The 12,705-nt window shown below is 37.8% G+C and overlaps 1 protein-coding gene across 3 annotated transcripts in view; it reads left to right on the forward strand.

Annotated features, from left to right (window-relative positions):
• veph1 (ventricular zone expressed PH domain-containing 1) overlaps nucleotides 1-12,705 on the forward strand; it is a 66,588-nt gene that overhangs the window by 19,186 nt on the left and 34,697 nt on the right. For all 3 annotated transcript variants that reach the window (XM_053320428.1, XM_053320427.1, XM_053320426.1), the window contains exons 4-5: nucleotides 8,179-8,342; nucleotides 9,550-9,759. In XM_053320428.1, coding sequence (XP_053176403.1) covers nucleotides 8,179-8,342; nucleotides 9,550-9,759 — 374 coding nt within the window. The remainder of the gene's footprint in view (nucleotides 1-8,178; nucleotides 8,343-9,549; nucleotides 9,760-12,705) is intronic.

The following is a 12,705-nucleotide window of genomic DNA, read 5'->3' on the forward strand; positions in this document are numbered from 1 at the left end:
GACTTCCTCATGGGATTTTAGGATCTGCCCCCTCTCCCACTCACATCCCCCCTCCCTCTGTCTTTCTGTCGGCCTGTGTCTTTCTCTCATTGTGTCTGTTTACTCACTCTGGAAAACTTAGTGAAACACACTCTTGTTATCTGAATAGAAAAGCTTTCTTCATTCATACAGAGAAAGGAAGCTGTGTGAGAAAAGGGTAAGAGTAGCAAAGCTGCTGTACAGAACCACTTTTTAATCACAGTAAATATCTTCTAAATGTCTTTTGTCTCTAAATAAGTATTGACTTGACTTTTTTGCTAGACTGTTGTCAAAGGACCTGAACATTGGGGGGGGGGTCATTAAAGGAATAGACAGAGCTTGGTTGATAAGTTGGTTGATTCATCCATTGGTTGATAATAAAAGAAAAAATGCGTCTTTAGTCTTTTATGATACTAAGTATTTGGATTGTGAAACAGTGGTTGTCATGTTTTACTGTTTCCACTGATAAACAACTAGATATAATCAGTGAATGTGGTTAGACTGCAAGACTGACTGAAAATTAACCCAAAAACCTACCAGCTCAAAAATGAAAATTGAATCTCAAAAAGCAGCTTTAATCGGTAAACGTGAGGCAGCAAAGTGAGATCTGTGGTTAATTTTTCATGTACAAACTTTCAATTAATTGCTATATTTTATCATGTATAATTATGGCTATGCCTTGATTATAACAATTACATTGAGATATTTACACCAGTATATCATAATGTTTTATCAAGAACCTCCGTGTGCTCATTTAAAATCAAATCAGCATCTCTTCATTAGAACTTTCAGTGAGTAAGACATTTGTATCTGAAAATGTGTTTGTAATGATTTTGGGATTAAGCATTGAGTTGCTATGACAACAGTTCCGGATTAATTTTAAGGCAGCCCTAAGAACCACAGAAATCCAGTTTCATGTCAAATTGTTAACAGTCTAATGTGGATGACTCAGTTATCCACGAACTTGCAAAGTACACACACACACATTGCTCAGCCATTCTTTGCTTGATCCAAAGTTGTGAAAACATGGTCTGGAGAGGAAAAGAGGATAGGCATGTGTCTCATAACCGTTACCACAGTAACAAGCAGTGGAGATCTGATCAAAGCACAGATTCTAATCTCTCAAGTGGTACCACATTAAAGCGTGCAGATCAAATAGCAACTGAGTCATTATTCCAGGAATTTTAGCAAAAATCTGTGAAAAATATTGTGTTACCCAAAGAAATTCAACATTTTATTCATCTCTGTTATGGTTTGATCACTGAGACAAACAAGCTGAGAGACAGCGAGAGACTTTCAACAGAATCATGTTTGCAAATAAAAATGATAAACTAGACTGCATTTGTTATTAAAAAAATGTTTGGGGGAATTGTTATGTAGCAAGAAAAAGAATAATTCAATGTGTCTTAGAAAAAGAGGGTTTATAAGAAAGTGGTGTTGTCATTGGCCAACTCTGCCATAATGCATGTCCTGTGTGGATGAACTGTATCATGATTATATAAGAAAGGCATACAGCCATATCATCACAGAGCCCAAAAGCCGATTGGTTACAGTACATACCACATTACCATGAATGGTGTAGATGTTTCCCGTATGGCTGCCACCTGTGGGCATTAAACCAGCTGGAAACACATAAAACATATTTTGCTGACAGACCTGTAAGCGGGTCACTTCAATGTGTGAGTGTTGATGTGCAGTATGCATGTTTGAATTTGTAGCTTGTGTATTGTGTAAAACTTATTCTGTAGTAATAATGATACAATTTAATTTTCCAGAAAGTGTATTTTATTTGGACTTATTTAAACATTTGCAGATTGAAAATCAAATTTGTATTAATTCTGCAGGACTCCCATGTATTCATGATTCATGAGGGGAATCAGTTGGTTCCACTGTCTGTTATCACCATAAAAATCATAAAGCAGGTGTTTTCAGTTTGAGATGAACACTGTGAATTTTCCCCTGGCACCACAGTGAGAATTTTGCATTGCAATAAAAGACTGATCCATGTACATTGTGTAGTAAAGTTCACTGGGAATATTATTTATGGTAATACCCTCATTTCCTCACACTATACACAGATAAAAAGCAATCAATCATCTACAGCAAAAATAAAGTCTATTAACTGTTGGGATTTACTCTTAAAATACAGTATTTTGTTGATTTTAGTTTCTTTCTGTGGATTTTTTGTCCTCCACTAGTGTTTTCATGCATCACACCACTAAACAGTAATGCTAAATAATAATTGCATCAGACAGTCTTTATGCATCTTAAAAACTCTTGCAGTGCCTAAGCTGAAAGTAGTGTGACATTATAGTGCAGTAACAAGTCTCATTGAAGAGGTCTGGGTTGTATTTGATTTTAGCCAAATTCTTGACATTGACAGAGGAGAATGGGGTTTACATGTCATCTCAACTGTCAACATTGGTTTCCTGTAACCACATTTTTTCCTAAACTTAACCAAATAAATGAACATGTTTAAACACAAATTAAATTGTACATGAGTATTGACATACTTGTTTTTTTAAGCGTGAGTTATTGAATTGCCTTTACACCATGAGATTGTATGATATCAAGCATGTGTAAACCATGATTCATTTCTACTGACTCAGCAGTTCGTGCATGAGCTGCTGACTAATGTGTCTGTTTGGGACTCATCAGTCTGTCAGCATCACTGAGGCATTTTGTATCCTGTGGTAACTGTATAGGATAAAGAGGTGGTTCAAGTAATAATGAACATTTTGTCGGTCACACACAGACTGAGAGAATCTGGGGGGGGGGGAAGTTATTTAGGTGAAAGGGGAGGATGGTCATTGAGTCTAAACTTTGCAGAAAAGAGTTTGCAGTGTGTGTATAGTACCATAAATTGTACTAGGGTGCATTTGACCTGCTTTTGGAGAGCATACTGTATGTTTTAGATATAAAACATTTGTATGCAGGACAGATTTTGAGTCATCTATGCATGTGTTGAAAATCCTTACATATATTTCTTTGCACTGTGGTGACTGGATCTCTTCCAGAGAGCTAGGCAGCCATGTTTCATACGGACCTGAATGCTTTAATTACTTTTACTGCGTTATGGGGGGGATTCACTCATGCAACAAAAATGTGCAGAATCCCAAAGATATTGGCTTTCTGGGAGATGTCTTTCTCCCGTCTCTTACATTTTGATTTGACAGTTTCTCTCTGCCCTCACCCACCTGAGATTATTCAAGCTGCATGATATACGACTTTCGGGAAAATTGTACATTACGTAAGTGTTTCAACGGAAAACATATTTAAGTCGTAAAACTATCCAAAAGCATCCCTGTGGATGTCATTTGTGCTGATCTCTGCATTTTTTGCATGTACAATAACCAAGCTTGCATAAGAGTTTATGGGGTAAAAGTTTATGTTGGGAACCAGAAATTATGTCCAGACTGATATATATCACAACTAATGAATACATTCTATTTTGTATAGACATGTACAAAGTTGACACTTGTAAGTGGTTTAAGGTTTTAAGTGAAATATAACAGCTATTGGATGGATTGCCATGAAATTGGTTTAACACATTCATGCCCCCTTCACGAGGAACTAACTCTGGTAACAATCTCTTAACTTTTTATCTAGTGCTACCAGCAGGTCAAAATGTTGTTGGATACAACGTTCCCTGCACACAGGTGCGTAGGATCAAAAACTCTGACCTTTCAGTCCTCAGACCATCATCAGATCATCAGAGTTCATACAGATAAAACCAAGGTGTCCAATACTACAATACAAATTCCTGCAACACTAACTAGCTTCAGCTGTATTTTGTGTTTAGTGCTAATTAGCAAATATTAGCATGCTTACATGCTAAACTCAGATGGTGAACATGGTAAACATTGTTAGCATTGTCATTGTGCTTACATTAGCATTTAGCACAAAGCACTACTGCCTAATCCATCAAGAATGTGCGCTTGCATGTCTGTGATTGGCCACACTGCATTAACACTGCCCCCATTCAGACAAGTGTGAGGGTTGACAGAGTTTATGTCAGTATGAATGCTGTTTTGATTTAAGTAATAGTGGTGAGTTGTTTATTGTTTTATTTTGGAAATGTTTAACCATTTTCTAAAGTCTTATCCCGATTTAGCATGTCTTGATTCACTTTGGGCCTTCTCCTTCTGACTTTGGGCAACAATATCTTCGCTTGTGTGTAAATTTCATTAAAATGAAATACCAATTTAAACCCTATTCAGATTTATAGAAAGCTGATGTAGACACATTGTTCCCAGGGTTGGCAGTTATACTTTCAGTTTGTGGTTTTGTCATTTCTGCGGGTTTAAATGCTTTTCTTATCATAGCCAATTACCATGTCTACAGTGAAGCAATCACCCTTTGAAAATCATTTTTCCCATGACTCAGCTTGTTTCAGTATGCTCTTAGGGGCTTTAGGGAAGTATCTTGCATTTTCATATGGTAAGGACAAAGAAAGACATCCAATAGCTTTATGAAGTCTTTTTTGTTTTCAGCCTTTTTTGAAACTCACCTTGTGACATTTTGGAAAAACCATACACCCAAAAGAAAGTCAGCATGTCCTGCCCTCTGCCTCTTCACACAATGTTAACAATTGTAACACAGATTCTTTTTTTTCCTTCTTGGAAAAATGTCTGAGGAGCCTCAAAAATGCTGCCTTTGTGTGCAAAAGAACTAAAGGTCATTACAGGAGATTTGACTGAGATTTGTAAGTCATGATGATGAGTTGGGTGTGTGCTGGAATGAGGGCATGAAGGTCAGATACTGCACACGTGCACACACCAACACACACACATATAAACTCTAGAAAGATACAGTAGGAGTTAGGGGGTTAGTAAGGTGGTTACACACTAAGGAAATAAAAAATATATATTTAATCAGAAACATCAAACAAAAAGAGTATACAGTAGGTTGTCTCACACATGATGTCTATGGTGTGTGTGTGTGTGTGTGTGTGTGTGTGTGTGTGTGTGTGTGTCTGTCTGTGTTCTCGTGTGTGTGTGTGTGTGTGTGTGTGTGTGTGTGTTCGTATGTGTGTTTGTGCCTGCCTGAGGGTACAGTATAAGTACTGAGTGCGCTTGGCCAGGTAAACTCTATAAATCCTCATCAGTGTGCTCCTGTGTAGACTCTCGTCTCCTCCTACCCTTTAACATTCCTCTGAACGGTCCTGTAACAGCTTTCTATTTCTGCACATGCACTATACCTTTCTCTTTTTTATGATGGTTTGTGTCGTAACTGTAGAGAAGGGTGGATGTCATGTTATAGTATAATCTATGAGTAAAGGTAAGCGAAGGAGCCATAACAAGAGTATCTGATCCATCTTCTGAATATTTGTGTGTGCCGCCTCTGCACATACTGAACAGTCAGTCCTTTCTGCTGATCAGTCTGTTACAACAATAAGTCTGCAGAGCTCATAACCTGTGGTTAAGGTGATTTACAGCTGTGTGAAACTATATATTTAGGTTCTTGCTGTGAGATTTAATCGGACATGACAAAAATGCATTGCCTATGCTGTAGTTCAAATAAATAAACCATTTTCAACTACTAGCTGTTTGACATATGGACCAGATGTTTATGATAAATTCTATAATTTAGTTTCAAGGTATCAAAGAAATGGCAACACTGATATTTATATTAACATTTTTTATACATTTGATTTAGTTGACTTGAAAGTTTATGAGTAATTTCATAGCACAGGGAGTACTGGAGAAATGGTGTTGGTCTCTATATATAGTTGTTTATTATGGTATTACTTGAGTTTTTATCTCTTTAAGGAAACTTTTTCTGTTATTATAAAACATGTTCCTTGCAAGTCAAAAGCTTTTGGCAGGAAGCTTTGTTTGCAATCTTACTTCTTCTTCATATTTGGGCTTGGAACCACTAAAGTCTGCCAAGGAGCAGCTTCTCTAAGAATAAAGTGGGCTCATCAGGAGGTGGACCTCAAGGAGAGGAACGGCCCGTTTCAGACAGAGGCTGAACTGAGGGGCTGCATGAAGGACCAATATGAGATTTTATAAAACTGTAAATCAAAGACATACCAGAATATAAATGTAGACCTGGAAATAAGCACAATATGTAACCTTTGAGACCATCTCCTTTCTCCCTGCAAGTAGGCAAGGTTGTGCCAGAAATCCCAACTCTACTCTTCTGGGTTCAAGACAGCTTTTCTTGTTTTTGTTGTGTTTTAGTATTGCTAAAATTGGATTTGTCCTTTATTCATCCCTTCCTCCATTGAATATCGATCTTTTCTTCCATTCCCTTACTAGATCATCTTTCTTTTTCACCCTCAGGGTTCCCATCTCTTCTGCAGATACTGTAAATTAAAAAAAAACATTATTAGAAGAAATCCCCAAACATCAACACCCCATATAATTTGTTCCATTGTTTAAACTCTGTGGCGTCTGTAAAGTCAATCTTTAATCGATATAAACTATTGTGTAATTAGCTCTAAAAAATGTCTGTGGTTAAACAGCACACTTACAAAATCCCTTGTTGTTTGGCTTTCAGTTCATTGTAAAACACAAAAGCCATTGTTTGACATCTTGAAATGTCACCAATAATGAACCTACCATCTGAAAACAAGAGTCTTTGTTCAGTGATGTGAATAATTTAAAGATGTTTCATACGTGAGTCTGTTGGGTAATGATTTACAAATGCCCCCATAATGCGTCAGCACTGCCTTTCTTTTTTCCTCCATTGTTATGAATAAAAAAATATTGACAACAATACCCCTTGATTCCAAAATACAGATGTTGTATCAGGAATCTTGGGTGAGGTGTTTTCAGAGGAATATCTGTGCATGTATTCATTATGGTCCAGCCAGACCAGCCAGCTCAGGCTCAAACTTAAGTAGTCTTAAGTAGAAATCTACTTTTTCATCCAGAGACTGGTGAAGATGAAGCCATGCTTTTTTCAGCAACACATGACTTTACACCTTGTTAAAGTATTTGCTCAGCTAGAGTTCTTAGTGGTGTGAAAAATGTTCATGTTTCTAGCTTGAGTATGGATTTTGAACCAGTTACTGTCTTGTCATCACACAGTCACATAAAAATTGTTCTGAAGTACAAGTTGGTATTTGTTTGTATTATGTCCAAGAATGAGGGTTTGATGGCACTTCAGTGAGTAAAAAACAGAGCGGCACAACAGTATGGTTTGATATGTGTTTGCATTTGGATGGTACACAAAGGTTTCCCTCCCAAGTCAATTCAGTTAAGTTCAAGAGACCATAATGGAAATAAACTCTTTGGCTTTATTGTGTTTTATCCTTTGGACAAATACTGTAGAAAGGTATGATGCCTCCTAGATGAGGCTGTGCATATATTGTTTGTTTATTTATGTCATATTTAATGTATATGCCATTTTTTATTCATGGGTCAATGACGTTTTTTGTGTCCATGTGGTTTTGTCAAATTGAAAGGGGTTAAAATTTAAAAATAATGCGTGAATACATAAAAGTCTTAGTGGTGTAACCATAAAAAACTTTGTACCAAATAATCAAACTTCTCAATAAAACACCATATAAGTTTGACATATTCTTACATTTTTAAATATTAAGTAAAAGTAATGGAGTACAATTGTTCTAAATATTAAATTTAATCTGGGGAATCATGTAAATTAGAAACCATGTATTTAAATGAAGTAATTATTTTTATAAGTACATTACATTGTAGGTGTATACAATATCTAATATTTATCCTTCTTTTGTGGTTACACCATCTGACATTTTCAGGAGTACTCAGTCTTACTTTTGCCTTGAATTGCTCATCTTACCAACCCTATATGTCTTTAGTATTGTCAATCAACAATTCAATTCAATGAAGTTTCATTGCCATGACATTTTGATGAAAAAATAACCCCATAAAGTCACTAATACCCACAAAAAGTCTTAACATACAGTACTTGTAATGAGGCAAGTAGCTAATGATAATGATTATATAAAGTTGGAATTACTAAAGATCAGAAACATTAATATGAACAATTCAGTGTATCTTATTTTATTAAGACTGAAACTAACAATTCAATTAATTATCTGCTGATTAATTTAATAGTTAATTGATTCATTCAGGAAAGCCTGGCATTTTGACTGTAAATTTGGGGAAAATTTCCTTTCTAATTTCTTATTGGCGAAAAATCATCTCTGTCCATTTCCCTCTCTCTCTGCAGGTAACCACATGCTGCTACGAGTGTTGCCCTCAGTCTACCCCAGACAACCAGATACCATTCATCATCACCTAGGCAACCTGACTGCGATGATGTCGCAGCTGGAGTCCCCAGAGCAACAACACCTTATCAGACTTGTTCAAATGGTTGCAGAGCAACATCCACTTGTGAGTATTTGTACAGTTGTATTTCAGGAATAAAGCACAATGATCTGTAGATGAAGTTCTTCAACATCTGCCGATTGTGTTCTTTTATTTTTTGTCCAGCATGGACATTTATAGCACTGTCAGTTTTCCAGCAATCTAAATCTAAATATTTATTTCATATTAATCAGCATGAGAATCTGTAAGTGGAAACATTACAAGGATCAGTAGATTAGCTGAAAACTGAAATAAGCAGCCTTCTTACTGTTTTCAATTATACTAGATAATAGAGCTATTATCTAGTATAATTGAAAACAGTAATTGAGTAGTTACTGTATATCAGAACAGTAGGGTTATCTGAAAATAATGTATTGTCCAACACAACCAGAAATTAGTTTCTTTGGCAATTGCATAAATGTACAGTACACTTGACATGGCTTTGCCTCACAGTGCAGTATGTGGGTGGCATTTTTGACCATGAGTCAAGCTGGATCAGGCCATTACCATTCAATGATGCTATATCCTGTAATGAACTAATGTCGAAATGAGGGGAAAAAACACTGGAATGTAGTTAAAAGTGAGGAGGTGGAGTAGTGCATGTGTAGTACACATATCTCAGTAGGAATTCCCTTAATCCTGCATATTTTGAAGCAGAGCTGCTGATGTTCAACTTGAGGGAAAAGTACCACATACCAGCAAACAAAGCACATGTTGGTTAAACATGAAAAGCTTCACGTCCTGGAGAGGCAGAATTTGCCATCTGGAGTTATTCTAGTCTCTAACCTCCCACACAGACACACAAAATATTTCTACTGTGATTGTAGATGCATTCATCACAGCAATTATCATCTCTTCTGCTAACTGTTATTCACATACTGTAAGTGACGCAGTATTGGAAGGATTAAAAATAAAAAACGGGAAATAAAAGAACAGATGATGTTTGATATTAACATGATTAATCAGAGCAGCTGACTCATAAAGAAGCAGCAGGAGGTTCAGCAACGACGGGAATTGTTAGTCTGATCCAAGTCCAATGCGGTCCAGTGTGACCAGTCCAGATAATGAGCAGAAAATGTTCATTCACAGTTTGTCCAGACAGTCTTTATTTTATTATTAGTCACCACATTGTTTCATCTCACTCTAAGGTCACTCTTCTCACCTCCATCCCTGATTAAAGACACAATTAAAAAATAATGTATAAATAAAGCTTTATTTTTTATCTTCCATCTAGATGTTGAGCCCTCAGGTGCCTGCATTGGTAAGTTACCTTGGAGACCAATCCCTGACTGAGGCCCTGCTGGGTGCACTCGTGGACGTGTCACAAGCCAGCCCTTCCTCATTGGTCAGCTTTCTGCCAGCGTTGAGGATTGTGGGACAGCAATGCCCTGCTCTCCTGGGTCATGTGGCCAAGATCCATGGTGCTGTGGGCATCATCAGTGAGGTACAAACATTTTGTATTCAAAATTCAATTCACTGAATTTTTATTTGTTAAAATATGGTATGGTATTAAAATAATGGTATCTAATAATGTACCACATCAGCCCATTGTCACCAATACCAAATCCTGTTATTTGAGTCAGTATCCGAACAATGTCTGATATCAGTGTCAGTATTGGTGCATCTCTAAAATGAACAAGGTTACATTACAATCCTTTGCAGTCCTGATTTGCACTTGATACAGAAAGTGGAAAGTCAATGGATAGATAGGAATGAGTACAAAAAGACCTAAACTAGACCTTCATTCTAGCAAATTGACATCTGTGCAGGTTGAAAAGGGTTTCCCTTAAAGTAAAACGTGCAATTAGTGAGATACTTCAATTAAGGAATGTAAAATAGACAAAGGGAAAAATAGAAAGTCTGGAGAAACAAGTTCCTTGAAATCAGTCCAACTCTTAGCTTCAGAGTTGACCATCTATAAATGACTTTATTGGCTGTTTGCAGAAATCAAACACAGACTGCAAAAACACGCCAGTGGTCAAATTCATGCAAAAAGAGCAAAGTAAAACATTTTAATCTACCTTAAGTCCGTCTGGCATCCATGTGCATACACACGCGCGCACACTATAACAGACAGGAGTGATTATTTTAATGAGTAGGGAGGAAGGCTGCGCTCTCACATGACTTGTTCTCTGTTGTCCTGCCAAGTATAAAACAAACACTCAAACACCGGACAGCCAGGCGGATCCGGAGGTTTTGACTGCTGTCTAACACAGCAGTGTTCAATGGGAGCATCTGTCTAAAACAAATATGTGCTGACTCCTCTGAGGGATCGGAGAAGTGAGAAACTATTGGTCCCGGTTGGAGGAGAAAAAAAATGTTTTGAAGGAAGAGTTGTGCAGTTGTGAAAGATGTAGCCTGAAGGTGCAGCTGTAACACACTTAAGGGGGGCATTAACTATTATCAGGTGCATTACAGAGGAGAAATATGTGTTCAGATAAGAAACAATCTCTGAAAAAATTAACTGCACGTGTGTGACAGGAATTCAAATATAAGCTATCAAATTCAATTTCTAATCAGGCTAAAAATGTCCCATGAAACTTTTTTGGGGCAAACCTTGAGCTGAAGTTGGCTGTCCAGCAGCTGCTCATCCTCCCCTAATGGCACTTCTTTTGAAGTAATGGGTGGTGTTTTAGTTGTTATTTGACTGTGATTGGAGCCCTCTGCTAAAACACTTCAGCTGCTGATTGCAGTTTAATAAGCTCAGCAAGTGGGGCAAACTGCAAGGTGGTGTTGCGGAGAGGGGGGTAGTGATTTAGTTGGAAACACACATGCACACAATGGAAAGTCAGTCATTAAGTCTAGTCTTATCAGCTGCCTGACTCTTTTTGAGAAGAAAAAACCCTGAATTGAGAGCACATTCATTTTTAGCCTCCCTAGCAGCATGGCACGGTTGCCAGGTTCATAGCACATTACATAACGCGGTAATAGCCCAATAGACATAGAGCATCAGGACCAAAAATGGGCATTAATCATTTTATGCTGTGTAGTTTATCGTAGTGAACAACAGCCAATGTCAAATCTGAGACACCTCACAAATGTCCTGACAAAAAATTAGCATGTCTGAATTAAATGATTTTATCCCCAGTCAAGCTCCTGACGCAACTGGCAGAAGTCTCCAGTGAGTATGCGTTCAACTGGCCAACATGGGAATGTCAAATCCGACACCAGATTAAAAACCCCTGTATACAGTGCAATACAGAGAGACTTGTCATTGGCTTAATCAACATTGTGTGGACTTGTTTGGCACAGGCTTAAATGTAACAGACGCTCATTTATTTGTGTGACATCATCTGAAGGTTTAAATTAACACTTGTAAGTCTTTGGTTTATATGATCTTTCTTTACCATCTTGTTCAGAGTAGATACTTCTTTTGGAAAGGCTTTAAAAAAAACTATGAACTGTGTTACATAGCAATACAATACATTCCAGTACTGTATATAGCTGGCACATAGGACCTGAAGTCAGTGAAAAAGAATGATGTAAGATATACACCAGAGAGCAGACTGTACATATTCTAAACACTACGACATTCTTACGTCCATCAGATTAGCATGCCTGAGATATGTGTATGGTGCTTGTAATAGTTGTATTAACTTCTGATGTGCAGACTAAGTTAAGTAATACGGAACCGTCAATGCAACAGTGTGTAATAATAGGCTGGATGATGTCACACAGTCAGTGTGTAATGTGTGTGTGTGCAGAGTGATGGAGGTGACAGGAGGACAGGGTGAAAGCTCGCACTCTCTCTATTCCTCTGGGTCCATTTAAAGCAGTTTAACGACAATTTGGGGAAATTAGCGAAAGGGGAAAATACAGTATGACTGTTTGTAGAGGAAGTGCTGCCCCCTTTACACTCACATACATACACACTGATAAATAGGCACACACAGATCATGGTACTGGAAACCATAACAAAGTTTTCTATTACTCCAGGGCAACCTCTCCTCCAAAATCTCCCTTCCTCCTCAATCTTCTTGTCGAAAAACCTGCCAAACCAACTTCAGCACAGACACATGCACACACGCACGTACGCACAAGACCTCAGTGTCCTGTCTTTCTTCACATTGGAACCATTTGGAAAATAACCCATGTTTTTCTGGGAAATGCCTCTGCAGAGGCCTCCTGGTGATGGCAGTGGAGAGTGCCTCCCGTGGGTTTGTGTTTGTGCCCCCTCCCCCCAACACACAAGCACACACACAGACACACACACACACACGTTCTCACTGTGATGCATTTGTACTCAATTGTAACTGGATTGCACAACACTCTGGCTTCTTTTACCTCAAGAAAGGAATTAGCTATATTGTGTTTCTGAACATCATGAAGGTCTCCGAGCGACGAGAAAAATAGTACTCCCTGAACACTGTAATGCTCACCAGTCCAACAG

Source organism: Scomber japonicus, chromosome 6 (genome assembly GCF_027409825.1).
Source record: "Scomber japonicus isolate fScoJap1 chromosome 6, fScoJap1.pri, whole genome shotgun sequence".
Classification (NCBI taxonomy): domain Eukaryota; kingdom Metazoa; phylum Chordata; class Actinopteri; order Scombriformes; family Scombridae; genus Scomber; species Scomber japonicus.